The sequence below is a fragment of the Chiroxiphia lanceolata genome, chromosome 2 (assembly GCF_009829145.1).
Source record: "Chiroxiphia lanceolata isolate bChiLan1 chromosome 2, bChiLan1.pri, whole genome shotgun sequence".
NCBI lineage: Eukaryota > Metazoa > Chordata > Aves > Passeriformes > Pipridae > Chiroxiphia > Chiroxiphia lanceolata.
In genome coordinates, this window is record NC_045638.1 from 49,804,786 (window position 1) to 49,823,132 (window position 18,347).

At 35.5% G+C, this 18,347-nt stretch overlaps 1 protein-coding gene across 3 annotated transcripts in view; it reads left to right on the forward strand.

Moving 5' to 3' along the window:
- Window positions 1–16,964, forward strand: part of RBM26 (RNA binding motif protein 26) — a 56,115-nt gene extending 39,151 nt beyond the window's left edge. For all 3 annotated transcript variants that reach the window (XM_032678059.1, XM_032678060.1, XM_032678061.1), the window contains 5 exons: window positions 3,433–3,537; window positions 6,062–6,271; window positions 8,601–8,687; window positions 11,797–11,910; window positions 16,189–16,964. In XM_032678059.1, coding sequence (XP_032533950.1) covers window positions 3,433–3,537; window positions 6,062–6,271; window positions 8,601–8,687; window positions 11,797–11,910; window positions 16,189–16,278 — 606 coding nt within the window. In that variant the 3' untranslated portion in view covers window positions 16,279–16,964. The remainder of the gene's footprint in view (window positions 1–3,432; window positions 3,538–6,061; window positions 6,272–8,600; window positions 8,688–11,796; window positions 11,911–16,188) is intronic.
- The last annotated feature ends 1,383 nt before the right edge of the window (window positions 16,965–18,347 follow it).

The following is an 18,347-nucleotide window of genomic DNA, read 5'->3' on the forward strand; positions in this document are numbered from 1 at the left end:
TGAACACGAGTCAGCAGTGTGCCCAGGTGGCCAAGAAGGCCAATGGCATTGTGGCTTTTATCAAGAATAGTGTGACCAGCAGGACTAGGGCAGTGATCATCCCCCTGTACTTGGCACTGGTGAGGCCACACCTCGAGTGCTATGTCCAGTTCTGGGCCCCTCACTTTAAAGAGGACATGGAGATGCTGGAGCATGTCCAGCAAAGGGCAGCAAGGCTCATGAAAGGTCTAGAAAACATGTCTTATGAGGAATGGCTGAGGGAGCTAGTTTTGTTTATTTTTGAGAAGAGGAGGCTCGGGAAGGACCTCATTGCTCTCTACGACTACCTGAAAGGAGGTCATGGTGAGGTGGGGGCCAGTCTCTTCTACCATTGCTGCAATGAGAGGACAAGAGGAAGTGGCCTTAAGCTGAGACAAGGGAGATTCAGATTAGATATTAGAAAAAAAATTTTCGCTGTTAGGGTGGTCAGGCATTTGGAATAGGTTTGCCCAGGGAGGTGGTGGAGTCACCATCCCTGGAAGTGTTTAAGCGTTGTCTGGATCTGGCTCTGGGTGACGTGGTTTAGGGGTTACAGAGGGTTGACAGTTGGACTTGATGATCTTAAAGGTCTTTTCCAACCTTGATAATTCTATGAATCTTGCGCCAGGCTTTTCCAGTCTCAGGATATGGGATTGATGAATCAAATCATTCCAGTAAAGACTGAGGAGTAGGAAGTATCGAGTACCTCCTCTGTTCTAGTGTCCTTTGTTGCTCTTTAACATTCAGCACTCAGACCACATTTTTCACAGCACAGTGTTCATCTTGCTGCTGAGAGATGTACTGAAACCCTTCTTGAATCTGGCAAGGGGGGTGAGAAACAGCTCTAGGTGGGCTTTGGCTTTCCAAACCAATGCCTGCACGCTCAGACAATTTCTCTTATGTTCCCTTTGTACTCTCCCTGCTTCCAACTCTTGTACAAGCTTGTTTTTGGATTTAAGTTTTGCTACGATCTCACTGTTCATCCAGGCAGGCATCTTGCTGCCTTTATTTCCTACATGCTCTGAAACTTGGAGGATGCAATTCTTGAAAATCATCCTGCCTTTCCAGCAGATGCCCAGACCCAGGGTATTCAAACAGGAGGCCTCTTCCAGTTGTCTGAAGAAGGCCTCATCTACATCTTTTACCTGATTAGACAGTGTGTAGTACACACCCACTGCAGCGTGACCCACATGGGTCTGCCATCGTAATCCTGACTCATAAACTTCCAGCTGGCTCATTGTCTGTCCCTAGGCAGAGCTCTGTGCACTCATACTGCACTCTCTAATAAAGGGCAACTCCTGCTCCTTGCCGTCCTGACTCATCCTTTTTAAGAGACTCTATCTATCCGCTGTACCACTCCAGTTGTGTCAGTTTTTCTACGATGTTTCAGTAGTCCCAAGGAGATTGTAGCCCATAACTGCACACAGACCTTCTCTGTGTGCCTTCTCTTTGTTTCACCTGTTTTGTGTATTATAATGTCTAAGCTCTTCAGAGAGGCACTGGTTTACCAGAAAAGAAAGGAGATCTTCCCCCTGTGATACTGTTCTGTAGGCCCTCCCTCATTTATATGGATTGGTATGTGTATGTTTGAGGTGGTCCCCCTTCAGCACAGTTTTGTTGATCTGGAGATCTCTTCTCCCCACATCACCCTTTGCTTACATGATTCTTGTTCCTACTAAGCGAAAGTGAGGCAATATGCTAATTTTGAATTGCAGTTTTAATGAAGTTTTTGAACTGCTTTTCTATTTTCTTTGTAATATGGAAAATGAAGAAGCATTTTAAGCAAACCCACTTCATAGTATACAAAGTATCCAAATTGTAGAAAAAGTTGATTTTATTGACACCTTTCCTTTTAGGGATATTGTGCATTAACTGTGAGCATTGTTTTGTTAACATTTTAAAGAGAAAAAGCAATGAGTCCCATCTGACTTCTATGAAAGTGAAGATTTTACAGAGCCTTCAGTTAAAGTCTACAACTTCGACAGTTTTCTAAAAGACTTTACTGTAGATTCTCTTTCATTTTCTTTGTGTTTAAAAGCTGGGCAGCTCTGAAGAAGACCCTGCAGGCTTGGAAGATGAGACTCATGTGACTGTGCCATTATCTTTACCTATTTTTGTCTTCTTCCAGTTCATTCAGATTACAAAATGCTCTTCCCCCTTGAGTGGGAAACCTTTGCTGCCTCTTGGTGTATCTTGAAGAAGGTATTTTCTTCTTGACACCTGGTACAGCTCTGTAAAAGAAGTCTTCATTAAGAGCAATAAAAAAACCCCTGAAAAGTCTTTATTACACCAGTGTCTCTGACTGCTCTGTGAGTGCTAACTGCTGGTCATTATTGAACTTCAGAAGTGCTTGTTTTGCCATGTCATTGATGTATTGTAACACAGTGGGATTTGAGAGAGGCACTGATTCCAATTTTGAAAACTTGGAAAACTATTATACAGGAGATAAAAGATTTTTTCTGTGGTTGCTGTAGATAATCAGAAAATGGGGCTGAATGGGCTTGAGGTTGAAGTTGCCAGTTGAATAATCCAGCTTTTTTTCTTTTAAAGCTTCCAGGAAAAAACAAAGAAACAAAACCACCATTCTTTATCAGTGGTGATACTTGGTTTCCAGTTGTCGCAACTGCAAAACCTTCATCTCTTGACATCCAGCCTTTGAATATATTACGTGCTGTGATTTTGAAACAATGGGTGTAAATGTAAACTGTTTCACAGTCATCTATAATTTTATCCTTTATTTGTGATGTTTCGGTTTGGAACAGAACTTCTAGTAAAATTTTCGTGGTTGCCTCAAGTCTTTTCCTGCACCTCAGTGGTTGCAAAGAACATATCTAAATTAGGGTTCAGAGACACCTTTCATTTTCATATATATTTTATGAACTTTCTAATAATTTTTGTAAGATTCTGGAAGGCAACTGCATCAGAGTCCATTTTTTTTTGTTAGCAGATGTCTTATTACTTACTGTGTTTTTATTGCTGTGGTCTGAACAGAACTACCATTTGTGCTTTTGCATTATGGAATTGCAATAAATTTAGATACATTTTCTCAGTACTGATTATAGATTTTGTATTCATTAATACTTTTACTGCCTTTCTTTTTTTTGTAGAATTCCTGTTCTCTCATTATCATTACCGTATAATGTCTTGCATTTTCTACTTATTGTATCTTCAGTTTAGAAAAAAGTCTCTTGGCTTTGGCTTTCCGTAGTAGTCTAAGGTTTGACATCACAAAGCTCAGAGTATGCTATTGCACGTGGAAGTTTTATCTTGCCACAAAGGCTCCTAAGCTTGTGCTTGGTTTCTTTTTGAAGGTGGAAACTCAGTGTACCAGCCAAGAGCTTTTTATTGAAAAATTATTTCCTCAGTAGCGAATGTGAACTGTGGAACTAATAATTTACTATAACGGTTTCTTAGATGCAGAAAGAATTACTAGATACTGAACTGGATTTATACAAGAAGATGCAAGCTGGGGAGGAAGTTACTGAATTAAGACGAAAATATACAGAACTACAGCTGGAAGTATGTTTACCTCTTCTTTTTTAGCAATTAACTTCTAATCAAATATTTTCCCCTATTTTTATTAACCTGTGTATTGTATCATAAACTTTTTTTCCTAGAGCGCAGTATTAAGTCGCATGTAGATGGAGACATTTAGCAATAATATTTAAGAAAAACTAGTTTCTCTTCTTCAGTGGCATCCAGAAATAGTATTGTCTTTAATTTTGATTGCTAATCTATTTAAATTCTATAACTATTTGGATGACATGGTGTTTTATAGATTTGTGGTAATAATAGTTCCTTGAGAACATGCAGTGTTTTTTAATTGTTTCCTGTAGGTCATTTTGTGTTTAATACAGAAGAGTTAAAAAACAGTGCCTGATCTTTTATTCTTAAGTGTTAACTCTTAATGAGTTGTTAGCATCCTCCTAATGAGATTAATCAAAAAACCAGAGGTGCCAAAAGTAATATTGTTGTGGCATTGGTTTCAAGAAGGACTTAAGAAAAGCAAATACAATGTTTCAAGGAGTATTCAATGTATAGAAATACACTTTCTCTTCAAGTACTTACTTTAAAAAAAAAATTGAGATGGCTGTGCAAGATTCTTCATATCTGTGTCTAATTTTGAGAAATTATGGATGCTGTGGGTGCTATTCTGTGTTATATTGCACTGTCTTAAATCGCATGATAATCTTATCTCTTTTTACTGTTAAGCAGGCTGCTGTGTCGCTTAAATCCCTCTTGTCTTAATGAAGTTTGGTCATGTCTTATGTATAACTACATATGAATACAGTGCAAATACGTGCGGTGAAGTTGCATTAAAATCTTGCTTCAAAACTAAGTTGTTATACAGCTTTGGTAGTTGTGAACATAGTTTTGTTAATAAACCAAGCCAATTGAATAGAGATGGCACAAAAGCTTATGTTAACAATATATGTTCTGATGGTGAGTAATATTTCATACTCATATGGACTGAAAGCTTATTCATAAATTGTACATTCCAGAAAATATGTGAATTAAATGACTTGTAAAATAGCAGCAGAAAGCAGGTGCTTGTTCAAGATAAAGTTACACCACGATTGAGTGCGCTAATCCTACTCCATCTCTCATTAAGTCTGTTTGTATTTTGAGTAGAGGGCAAAAAAGGGTAGCTCTTTCAGGAAAGTAATATTTACTAGTAAAATGAATTTTCTGAAGCCTTTAGCAAATACCAAGCAAAGTAGATGGAGAAAAACAGGGTTATTAGTGATGCACATTGATATGTTTCAAGGAACAGCATGAAATGTATCCCATGTACAGTGTACAAAAGGGTGTTGTTTTTTTTTCCCATTCACATTTGTTTGATTCTTCAGTATTCTTACAAATTCTTAAAAAAAATTCTAATATTCACACATTGTGTTTGTGACTCTGACTCCCACAATATTTCACGTTTCTTCTTTGACTTATAACCTGCTGTTCCTTTCCAGGTAACCCTGATTTTACTGTAAGAAAACCCAAATAGTTTACAGCTTGTTTGTTGAGTCAGCATACCTTGAATTATTCATTTAAATATTTTAAAGTGTTTAAAAAAAACCTACCAAAGAACAAAACTAAAAACCCCAAACCCCTTAGGATTCTCTTTATAAAAAATTAAAAGTGAATTAGATACTATTGTAAAATTATCTGAATAATTTCATTAATAAAGCTGTAACAGATTGATCTCCTCATGGGTGCTGTCACTGGCATGCATTAAAGTAGTGCCGTCACCGCTTGAGTTGTAAACAGTTACGGTGATTTCATTTAACTTTTGATTCTTATGGCAGATTTACTTGAGTTTAAAAAGTTGGGTTTTTTCTAGTTAAAAACATGGAAATTAAATACCTGAAAGGGCTCTTTTGAAACTTAAAGTAACTTTTGCAGATTATTTTTTAAATGACTTGTCTGTCACTGTTATTGGCCTTTTGACTGTTCTTGGAGAGTGCATGCCAGTTCTTTAGAAAGGATACACAGGTATTGTGGGAATGGAAATTATTGAGTACGTAGAGCCAAGTGTTAGTGAATATTTTGTTCTTGGTAGTGCCCGTTAAAAGCCTTTGTTTCACACCTTGCAGTTCTGTGGCCAAAAGCTCTTATGCTGCATCAATTTCGGTCAGAATAAAAGTCTTGCCTGAACTTTCAGAGACAAAGAAGCAAAAGTAAAGAGACAAATCAAGTAGATAGACACCGTATCAAGAAATTTTGCTAATGAAATTTCAGTTGTACTGCAGTTCCTTTTTTTGAGAAGTTAAAACTCACAGATAAGGGCTCTGTTGATATCTATGTTTAATACCTGGTTCTTTTTTCCTATTTCCATCCTATTTTTTGTCTGTTAATAATTAACAGTATTAGCTTTTGAATGGTATTAAAATGTTCACCTTTCGTTATTTTAAGACCTGCAAGCTGCTCTTTCTGGGGCTGTTTTGGGGATGTGTTTTTAGGAAGAATCAGAATATGTGTTTGCTAATTTTGTATAAATATGTAGATTGTGAATTTTAATTTATCAATACGTTATGTATAAACATCTTAGGCTGCCAAACGAGGGATTCTTTCTTCAGTTCGTGGTAGAGGGGTTCATGCAAGAGGTCGGGGCGCATCACGTAGCAGAGGTAGAGGAATACGAGGCCGGGGAAGAGGCAGAGGAGTTCCTGTGCATGCAGTTGTGGATCATCGACCTAGGGCGTTAGAAATCTCTGCCTTTACAGAAAGTGATAGAGAAGATCTTCTTCCTCATTTTGCGGTATGTTGCAGTTTCACCTTTTTTGGTTTTTGGATGATGTTCTTCTATTGAATGACTTGTTTCCTCTTGATTCAGTTCATCTGGAAATATTATTTAGGAATAAGTCTTTAACATGATATGCAGAGGATGCGTCAGAAAAAGGTGTAACAGGAAAATTACACGATTGATTCGACTAGTTACAAGTGTAATCTCATGGCATTTACAAGGCTTCTGGATTTTTTTTTCTTGAAAGGAAAGGAAAATGGCTCATAATATTTATTTTTTCAGGATATATCTAAATTGTTTACAAATTTTTAGTTACTGAAATAAAATAACTGAAGGGATGGTGAGAATACGGACTGTCAGTACCAAACTTTCAGTACCTGAAGTGTGTTTATCTTTGTTGAATTATCTTGACAAGTGCTTAATGAAAATTTTCATTAAACATTTTCAGTGCTTTTGCCTGACTTTCTGAATTTAAGAATCAAGATGAAAATTATGCAAATATATGCAGATCTTGGAAGAGCATCCAGACATTTCTGTCTGTTCATGTGTTTAAACTTAAGAAGTCAGAACTTTTTGTACTTTTTTTCTGTTTTCAGTCTAAGAAATGATAACTTGACATACATCATTTTTAGTACATTTTTCTTTGAAAATATAATAAAGTGAAAAATGAACATAAATTTATAAAAACACTTTTCCTCCTTTAAATAAAGAGGATGATAAAAGCAAATTTGTTTATTTTGTGGAATGAATGCTAAGAATATCTAGTGGCATAAATCATGTGAATTGCTGACTGTACCCCCTTCCCCCTTGTTTGTTTGGGATTTTTTTCCCCAACATTTAATTGTAGTGGTCCTCTCTGAAGGGAGAAGTCAAGAAGCCAGTAAGTTCAGTAAATTTTACTCCAGTCAGTGTACTTAATATTTCCTGTCTGGCAGTCATGCAAGCAGCTTTTCAAAAGAACAAGAACCAATAAGAATCTGTCTCTGCTTTTTAAAATAAATAAAAAATTCAAAACAAAACAACAAAAACAACAGCAACAAAAATTACAACCAAAAAACCCTTCCACTGTTATACTGGGTTTTTTAAGGTGTCTTGTTTCCAGAAACTATATGTGTGCACACATACATAAAGGTATATATATATATTTTGTTCCCCTTAAGTACACTGCATCAATCCTATATAGGGGAACAAAAAAGGAACCATCATACCTGTAAGAACAAAATTACTTCCTATGGAGATAAATAACAGACCAAACATTTATACATATCTATAGAGATATATGTGTGTGTAATTAAGGGGAATAAAAGTACTTTCTATAGAGATGTATGAGGGATTGAACATTTGACCATGACTTAACAAATCTTTTTGTAAAAGTAAGAACGTGTAACTTTAAAATGAAGTGATACGTTCTGCTTGGAGGTTTCTGAATCCGGTTTTGATGATGCATGTAAGAAAAAAAATTATTTGTAATATACAGCACTGAGATGTAGTCTGTCTTGCGAATATTGCTAAATGAAATATTGCTGGTCACCTTTCATAGTTTTCATTTCATTATGTACTTTTCTTACTGCAAACTTCATGCTTTCCTATACATTGTTTTTTTGGAGAAAATAGAAAACTTACAATCATTAACAAGCAGAAATATTAATCATAAACTTAGTAACATCAACAAGACCATTCCATTCACCATGTTAGTAGGGTAAGACTGAGAAAAAAAAATGAATTTCTTAATTTTGCAGGTTGTGGGTTTGCTTCAAGTTTTAAACTTGCTGCAAATTCCATGGAAATATTCTGAACTGTATTTCTGTCTCTGTGATATGATACCGCAACTGTGCACATCAGCAGTGCAGTCCACTTGCACAGACATGTTTGTTGGGCTTTGCAGCTCACAGTGATGGCAGCATTAAAGGTAGTGATACCATAGCAGCCATTACTGGAATAGATGGGAATATTAAGATGCTGAAGTACAGTTAAGTTTTGAAACATTTTCTACAGTCCCTACCACTAACAAAGCTTTTGGTGGAAGAGTTTTGCAATAGGCTAATGAAATAATCTCAAGATTCCTTCTTTCTAGTAAAAAGAGAAATATTGAAGCAGGGCAACCTCTTTCTGTCATAATTTTACTTCATATCTGAAGGAATTAGGAAATTCAGAGACGAGCACTTTGGTGTTTTAGAAATGCAAGTACAAGGAAGAGTATTCCTGGCTAAGACAAGTACTCTGGCATTTAGACTGAATACACTATTCTAATTTTCTGTGGTTTTTTGAGGGCGTTTGGTTTAGGACTGCATTTTTAGAGGTGGAGAACTATTTTACTAAACTTTTTTTTATTGTTTGTCAAAAGCAATATGGTGAAATTGAAGATTGCCAGATAGATGACTCTTCTCTCCATGCAGTGATTACTTTCAAAACAAGAGCAGAAGCTGAAGCTGTGAGTATAGACTTTCTTAAAAATATTCTGCAGCATTCAAGTACTTTCTGGTTATGTTACACTTCTGTATTTGATTAAATATAATGCTACTAGTTATTTTAAAACTATTGACACAAAATTTGAATTCTAAATAAAATAAAATTGTCAGAACAGCATATTACTGAAATATTTAGGAAATGAGGATGTTTATAGCAAGTGGAGGATGTAAGAGAGGAATTAAGGGAAACACTTGGGAATGAATAGTTTGATGTCTTGGCTCATCTTCATTTAATTGCGATGGTTTTTTACCTGAAGGCTTGCTACCCTCACAGTCTTCCTGAAATGTCACTGACATCCTGCAGAGTGAGCCTGTGTATTTTGTCTTTGATTGGATCTACCTTTGCCTGAAAACCTGTGGTAGTGTAAATGATATTTGATCTCATGGGATTTTCTTTTTGTTTTCTTTTTTCCCCCCTTTTTTTTAGAAAGTTATGTAATTGCAGAAGCACAGAATTGTTGAAGTAACTTTTAGACACTAAAATCCAGAGTTGACTTATGTTGTAATTCAGCATCCTTACATGTGGATCATTAGGACTTTATACATTTAGCTCAGTGGCACTCCTGCCTTAACCGGTCCATAGCGTAGGCATTATGTGAACCTGCACAAAATAATGAACATAATTGTTCTGCAAATTATTTTGTTTCCTTTAAAATGCTTCCATCACTGTTGGGAGGGAGTATCCTGAAAATAACAGGGACTCCAGAAAGAATGGATTCATATTTATGGTATGGTTGTATGGAAAGATTTCATTTTATATTTTGCACAAAGTTTATCTTGTGCAGTTTACCTGAACATGATTTTCATACCTGGCCAGGCTATTCTCTTTCTCGTCTTGAGTCACCAGTGACCTGATTGACAGAAATACTGGTATTTACAATGCAGATTAAGCCAATGGGGGCAATAGTTTTGAACACTTAGAATATCATTTATGATTACATATTTTGAGGAATGTTTGATCCATGTACCAAAGATGTTTTACAGAAACATAAAGTTTTGTTTGTGAAACTCTAAGGTATAGCAGTGATGAGCAGTAACTGTATGAAGATTGTAATTATTCTGTAAAAAAGGAAGAGTAATTAATGGTAGGTCATGTATACTGACTCATGGGGAAAAACAGTATTGTACAGCTGTATCGAAGGAACACAGTTCAACAGTGAATCATAGTTTTGTGGAGGATGAGAGATACTGCAGATAAAAGCAGTTGTAATTAATATATTCACAAGTGAACTGAAGTAAGATTGGGATTTCAGGTTTAGGGCTTCCTGGCACGGGATACTTCGTTTTACAACTTCATATTCTTTGACACTAGTTTACAAGAAATACTCCTAGGTATTGAGAGGAACGTCTGCTTCCCTGAAAAGAAAAATAGGTTACCTAGAGCAATAATCTGTTTTGTGGACTATCCAAATAAAGGCTTTACTTCTTCCAGATGGAGTATGATTCACTACAAGGATCTTGTCAGTATCTTGCTAAAGATATTTGTTTATATATAAATATATTAGAACATGTTTGGAACATGCTTTGCCTAAAAATTGGCAGGGAACGTCTTCTCTGCCTTACCTAAATTTCTACATGTAAAAAGCAGGGAATGGTAGTATTTTGGAATCAAACACAGAAGTGTAGAGACAAGAAGCACCTGAAAAGGAAGGTAACACAGAATAAAAAAAAATTTGGGCAGGGGGAGAAGGGACGTATGTTTGGTGGAAAGGTTCAAGTCAACGTTATGTACTTCTCTCTCTTTTTTTTTGTGATGCATTTCAGTGCATTTAAAAAGCAGTATAATTTTCCTCAATCACTCTCAAATAGAATAGGTGGAGTTTTCAAGCTGTATTAAAGGTGAAGTTCAGAGTGCCCTTCTGAAAATAGGGATATTGCACCTTCATTTTTAAGTGAAAGTGTTATGAAAACTGGGTTCAATCAAATCTAGTAAAATATGTATTTTCCTTAAGATATTCTTATTTACTAAATATATTTCCACAGGAATTTCTGTGTTTATGGCTAAAGCAGAATTAGTTATAGAAGGTAATCATTAAAAACCTCTGTTGAGGCCAATTGTGAGGTAAATGCAGCTAGTATTTTACCTTCTTAAATTAAAATAGGCCTAAGCTTTATGTGCATATATGTTGTAGCCTGGAAGGAAGAGGAAGATTCCCTGTTGTAAAATGTTGCATTTTTATGTAGTAGTAATTTCTTCCAAAGATTACAAGTTGTTTCTGGACCTAAATGTCACGTGTAAGTACTTTTACAAATTCTGGTTGTGTGACATTGTGATGAGACCATGGACAAAAAGCTCCTGAGCTGCATTTTAATAAGCATAGAATCTTTTAAATTTATCATAAATTTATATGTACAGATTTAAAATTTATACCTGGGGACTTTAATATCACACAATTCATGTTCAGATGTCATTGAACATGTAATTGTTTCTACATTTCACATTATGCTGTGCTTTCAGATTGTACTATAAATCTTTTGTGACCATGACGGTTATTTCGGAATGTTGCTAACACTGATTTATGCTCATTCATGTTACTTTAATTTGAACATACTCTTTCCAAAGCAGCCACTTAATGCAGCTGGTACTTAGAAGGGCATGAATATCCCATAAGTTAAAAATTTTTACATTTCAATTACAATGGCTTTACAGGAAGTGGAACGTTTTCCAGTAGATTAAATTGTAATCACAAAGGGGCTTTTTTTTCAGTTGTTCGGTTGTTGGGTTTTTTAAAATACACTAAATCATTTGTGGGATATCTTACTTCTTCCACTAAGTTATACATTAACAGTTTTGTGTCCATCTTTGAAAGGTGAGGAACCCATCAAGATAATATTAAAAAACAAGGTGTTAGTTCAGTATGTTGCCTACATCACCTAATGATTGATGGTTTTCCAAGCTTATTTTCTTTTGAATATATTTTGATCATTTTCTTCTAAGGATGTATGAATTCCATGTGCAGTGAATGAAGTTGTTTTGTTTAGCCTATTAACAGTAATTCAGTGATGAATATATTACAGCTTGGACTTCTTTTGTAAAATCACGTATAACTAAGATGTTTAAACTTGTTTTAGGCTGCAATTCATGGATCTCGTTTTAAAGGACAAGAGCTGAAGTTGGCATGGAACAAGCCTGTTGCTAGTATGTCAGCTGTTGAAACAGAAGAAGCTGAACCCGATGAAGAAGAAGTAAGCTTGCTTTTTCTTTAATTTTCATTTTTTCCTCTTTAAGGTAAAATAGCTTTTTCAAGAAGAGTTGATTCATGCTCCTATTTTTTTAATCTAACTCATATTTTGATATCAGAAAGTGTATTTTGGGGGTTTAGGTTTTGAAAGTCTAGATACTTTACTTTTCCTTGGAGAAATGTTTCATTTCTTACACAACAAAAAACTCTAGAGGATATATCTAGAAAATGGAAGTGGTGGGTTTTAACTTTCATGAGAGAGATTGAGGATTTTGTCCAAAACATGAGTTTGTGCCATTTACATTTGGCGCTAATTTCTTAGAGGATCAAATTTCAGACTCTTTTTTTCCTTTATAGAGATATTGCTTGGAGGATACAGGTGAAGGAGTAATTCAGACCATTTACTGACTTCATTCAGACATCTGAAGTAGCTCTACTGAGTGTTAGTCTTCATCATTGTGCATGAAAAATACTAAAGCCATGTCCAAATAACTTAATTGGTTAATGTAGAAGTAGTGGGGCAACAAGTCATGATCCAGTCTAACTCATTACATTCAAAATACAGATATTTGTGAATTTAGAAAAATAAATGCCACTTGGGGATGAATTCAAGCAGCCTTTTTCCTCATTTATTTACTGTAAATTAAGTGTACACACATAATTGCCATAGAATGGCTGAAGTAGAAGTGCACTTTGACTTACTCGATGATACTATTTGTATGTATCTTTTTTCCTGTGGTATTTTGGCACATCAGCCATAGAAGCAGCTTCACAAGTTTGCTTTGATATAAATTTGGTTAGTTCTTTTACATTTGGTAATGTTCACTTTCTGTTTTATTTCCTGAAGACACCAGTTTATCTGTTTGCTTCCTGTCTCCAAAAATGCTAATTTGTTTTTAGCGTGCCAGTCAAAGACAGCATAGTCTACCTCCACCTCTGTGTATTCATATTAGGCATTTGTGCATTGTGACTTACTAAATGCTACTTTCCTTGTGTGCACAAACCTCAAGCATTGTTAGGTAGTCGTGAGCTGTGAGTGAACGAGAGACTACATCATGGAATCTTGAGAGGATCTTAGAAATTTTGTCACATCTCCTTCAGGGATGTATTACCTGGGAACATCAACAGCAGTGCCTGTTGCTGCAAGGGGTGCGCGTTATTGAGAGGTCTCATTGAGTAACCACTTCACTTAGATTTGGGTGATGAAGGAAGGGCATTTAGGGATATGCAAAAACTTCAGCAGAGTAGAGGAAGGAAAGTACATATTTGTTGGTAGGTGAACTACAGAGAGATTTGCCTTCTAACTGCCTTCCCCTTCCCAAGACGCTTGAGTGTAGGGGGGAACCTCTGGGATATAGATAGTGGGGGAAAAAGGGAAAGAAGATAGTAAAAGTGACATGCCCTGGCTGCCCTGGCAAAGAGAAAGAACAGATTTACAAACTCAGACCTAGATGTGTGATGACAACTTGTCAGCTGAGAAGTGCTTGTGCTAGTGGGATATATCTATTTTAGGTGATGGTTCTTCTCCTTAACAGGAGTCATCAGGTATGGAAAGAAAACTCAGGGAAAAGACTGCATAGGACTGTTTTCTGCAGTTCATAAATTGATGGACTCATCTAAAACTTTCCAGGTTTTCAAAATTAAAGTAAAAAGGGGAAGTAACTTGTTTTTAAATAAATAATTTAATTATTGGAATGTTTAGCTTTATTATAGATTGTTTTTTCCCTGACCTTTTATTTTTCTGACACTTTTCTTGAGATCCGATTTTGTTCTTTAACTGCTTTTATTTGTTTCGGGACTGTTTTTGCAGTCATTCCTCAGCTAATTATTCTTGTGGAAAATATCTAGGAGCTGATCTTGGGTTAAAACCCTAGCTGTTCATTGTTTTTGTCTGCTTGCTGAAATCTTTGCAATAACAAATCTGTAATATAAAAATATTAGTTTGCCTATATTTTTGTTAGTGACATTGCTGGATTCGTATTAGGCCCGGCGTTTACAGATATTTTATGTAACATGATTGATATGCTTACGTCTGACCCTTTCCCTTTTTCAAAACAAACCAAATATATGTAGCTCTCCTATGTTCTTTCTGTAATGAGATTGGAGTTTATTTGGATTTTCTGCAACTGAATTAATCCTCCTAACCCTCACCAAATTTCTTTACATCAGGTATTTCTACTAGATAATCCTTGGGAAAATTTGCTTTTAAATGCCATTCTTTCATTCTGTGAGCTCTGTATTGCTTCTAACGTTTGATTAAGTTAGTATTTGAAGTGTAATGTTATGATCCCTATGTCCCAAATGAATGAGGTCAAGAACTTCATGTGCTGAAGTTCAACCAGTTGCAAAAAGAAATTTTACGCAGTGTTACTGTTTAAAATTTATACTTAGGCAGGCTTAGTTTGGGGTTGGGCTTGTGGCCTGAATTTCAGTCATACATTCTTTATACATGTAAAATATCTTGAGTTTCTGCATGCCTACTTATTTAACTTGATTTTATAGCAGCTATTGTAAACACATGAAAAAGGCTTCCTTCAGTTTTCCATGTCTAAACTACCATTTTAGTTCAGCTGAGGAGTATTAATGCTAAAGAGGGATAGCAGGCATAGGACTGAGGTGAAACTTGATGTTTCAAAAAAAAAAAAAAGAAAAAAAGGAGCTAGATCATTCAGCAGAGTGAGATTCTTAATAACAAAACAGGGTTCCTAATCTATTTCTGAAAGTAAGAGGAAAGCCTTTTGGACATGAGTGCTTTAAAAAATCCCTGGTGAATAACCAGCTAATTATGAAAGCACCGACTCTTCCTAGATGCCTTATGTTCTACACCTGGGTGCCTAACAAAAGAGCTGACTCTACTGAGTCAACAACTGATGCTTAGGAAGAGTACAAAACATGTAAATAGATACAAGCTTTTAATCAGCAGTGATTTGCAGTTCAGAGACCTGTTGAGTCAGATGTAGTTGAAAGCCCTTGATATGTGTTTATTATGTGAATTTATCTGGTTCTTTGGAATCTGAATAGCATCTGTAATGTCCTGTAAAAGAGAATACTACTGTTCACCTATGTCTACCCAGAATAAGTATCTTCCTATTGAATCCGCCACCTGCATGTTTAATTTTGTTCTCCTGCTCTTGCATTGAAAAGACAACCCTCATTCTCTCTTCACTTTCTCTCAGATACTTAATATAGAACGATAATGTCTTACTTTCCCTCAGTTATTTTCTCTCCCTGTAGTTGTTCCCCTATATGGAAGTTGTTCCAGTCTTTTTGATCTTTTTGGAGATAGTAGTTTCTCCCTCTTGTAAAAGAACCTACTGGAAAGAGAGAAGACTTGGTTTGAGGCTTACTTCAGCCTAGAGCCTCTTATCTCTCCAGAAGAGTTCCTAATTTTGCAAATCAGCCTGCACACCACTTGCTGAATTTGGAAGTTCTGTAGCAAAAACCCCACAATCACTGGGTCAAGAAGAGTAAGCAAGGAAGACCATTGCTGTTATTTCACAGCTGGGAGATTTTGCTAGGGAAAGACATCCTTGTGTTTTAGTCCTTGCTTTAGCTAGCACAGAGTTTGCTGGGTTAGGTGCCACTGTCAAAAAAGTCCCAAAATATAATAGTAGTTTATATACACCCCTGTGTCTATATGTAGATAAAAATTGAAACACCTTACTGTTTGTTTAACTTTGCCTTTCTACAGCGTGCTGCTGTTGACCTGAAATATTTAGGGCTTTGAAGTCTGTCAAGTTACTGTGTTGTTACTGAAAGGAATAGAAATACAGTAATATATCTTGTCTGTCTCTCTGCCTCAAACTTTTAAATTTTTATATTGATTTTAAGTTTGATTAAGCTGTCAAAATCAAAAAGTCTCAGATTCAACCTTTTTGATACTGTGGCACAGGTGGATTAAGCTCTTGGATGAAAACCAGCATAGTTACTGTGAGCATGAAAAAAACCCTTAGTTTTCAGTATAGCATCCTAAGTTCCGTGGAAATGTAGCAGCTTGGGCATGAATTATATGCTGAAGAATCAGAAGAGCTATTTAAGGATGAGGTGCATATGTCTTGGTAATTTTAAAGTCTGTTGAAGAGGAAAAAACTTTCCTTTGCCATTTGATAATATATATATATATATGACATATATATACCGTATACTTCTTTGAAAGCATTACTGTTTACTTTTTAAACCTCAAAATACTTTCTTTATAAAATTGCAAGTATCAGAGATTTGTATTTTGCCTTTTGATTTTTAGCATTTTCTGGTGTAACATTGTCACCTTTATCTCTTGAAGTTTCAGGAGGAATCTTTGGTGGATGACTCGTTGCTTCAAGATGATGATGAAGAGGAGGAGGAGAATGAATCTCGTTCATGGAGAAGATGATTCAACTGATCAATGACAGTGCTAGAACTGCACCTGTGTTGCATTAGTATTACCTAATGTACTTCTGCATCTTTGTATTAAAAGGGGTTTTGTGATGAAGTTGGATTCAGATATAGATTAAAAAGCAGCTGGTCAATTATACGTTTTGAGAGATTGATGTTTGAGTTACATTTCAGTAAATGATTGCTAAAGACATCATACTAGGAACATATGCAATGTTTTTATTACATAGTTCTACAGAAAGTTACAGAATTCTTTGGGTTCTTTGTAATTTACTGAATTGGTCAAACACACATGACCAAAAGTTGTTATAACATAGATAATTTTTGTTCTATTCCAGATACGGAATGAAAATTTGCATTTAAAATCTTTGTGAATGTTTTCAGAAATGAATAGATAACAGTACTAAACCGAAGTCTCTAAAGTTATGTATTCATAATATTGCATAGTAGTATGCTTAGGCTTTACTATGTACTAGCCTTTTGTTGGATTTGTGTACGTATTTTACCTATGGGTTTTAATGATAAAGTGTATGACTGCTTTGCATATAAGTCCTTATGACTTTAAGATGTTAAAAAATAAAGAAATGGAATGGTCTTAAAAAAAAAAAAAAAAGAAAAAAAGAAAAAAAAAGCAATAACCAAAAAAAGCTAAGGCAATGGTCCTTCATGATGAAAAAAAAAAAAGAAAAAAAAGAGAAAAGACCATTCCAAATGGCAACCCCCACCCCCATGTTCACAAAAGGAGCTTGAATCACTATCACTCATACTAAAATAATACTGAATATATATATATGTAAAAAATCTAAATCACGTTTCATGTACATTAACACAGGTATACTCTACAAAAAAACTTTTGAGTCTTCTGAATTTGAAAGTGATGCAAGTCAAACAGTAAATGGAATAATATTCCAACAATAAGGAATTTTTTCTATAACCCTGCACTGTGCAACAGTAGAAGAAAATTTGATCCCACAAAAATAATATGCAGTACTGAAATATAATTTAGAAGAATACGTGAGAAGTGGAATATTTGGTAGATAATATTCTAAAAAATTTTACTGTGCACACTAATGCATCTTTTATATTCGTGTGTTTCTGTGATAACATTTTTCCATTTCAAAAGTAACACTCAGCAGATAGTAAGTTCACACAATCACGTATATTCATCATTCAAAAATACACGTACGCAAAATTTTAGTGTGCTCCACAGAACTGCTTCGCTGGCTCTTTCTAACAGGTCATTCTGTTATGTGAGGTCTGAAGTTTCTCTGCTTCTTAGGAAGGGGAAACTGCCTAGTCCTTTGCAGTAAAGGACATCTCAGAAAGACTTGTTTTTATTCCCATTAAGTGTCATTTTGCTGCACCATTTTCAAAAGAAAATCCCTTTATTAACTATTAGAGTAATGGGTTTTATTTTTGTTTCGGAGAGGACGAGGGGGTTATTTTGTTTTCAATATTTTCTTCCCCCCCATCAATTCATTAGTGAGTGTATCATAAAACCATCAAATAGATGGACATGAACCCGTATGACCATTAACTTAAGAGTTGGACCCGATGTTCCTTGTGGGTCCATTCCAATGCAGAATATTCTCTGATTCTGTGATAGTACTTCAGTTAACAGGGTATTTTCTTTAGTCCATGGTTTTGTCTTTTGCTGGGGAGACAGGAGAACTAGTCTAAGTCATGTCCCTGCCCTTTTTTTTTAATTCCAAAGTAGGAATGTAGGAAAGTAGAAGTAGTAGCATTTCAGAAAGATCTCCAGCTGTAGAATTTTTGTTTGTGCCATTGAATTACTTGAAGGGATTTTGAGACCTGGGTCTTGGTTTGGGGTTTTTTTGTTGAGGGGGTTTTTGTTTGATTTGGTTTGTTTTTTTTCCTCTGTCCCTGTGTGTATACATATCTTGTGGCAAAAAATATGCACTTAAAGTTTTTGTATAGTCTTAGTTTCACATTGAAATGTCACAATTGACAGCCATGCTTGTTACAGTAAGTTCCAAATTTTGCCAGAAGGAATTGAATTTGGGAAATTGATTTCCTTTTACACTGAATTTCAGGCAAAATAAAATA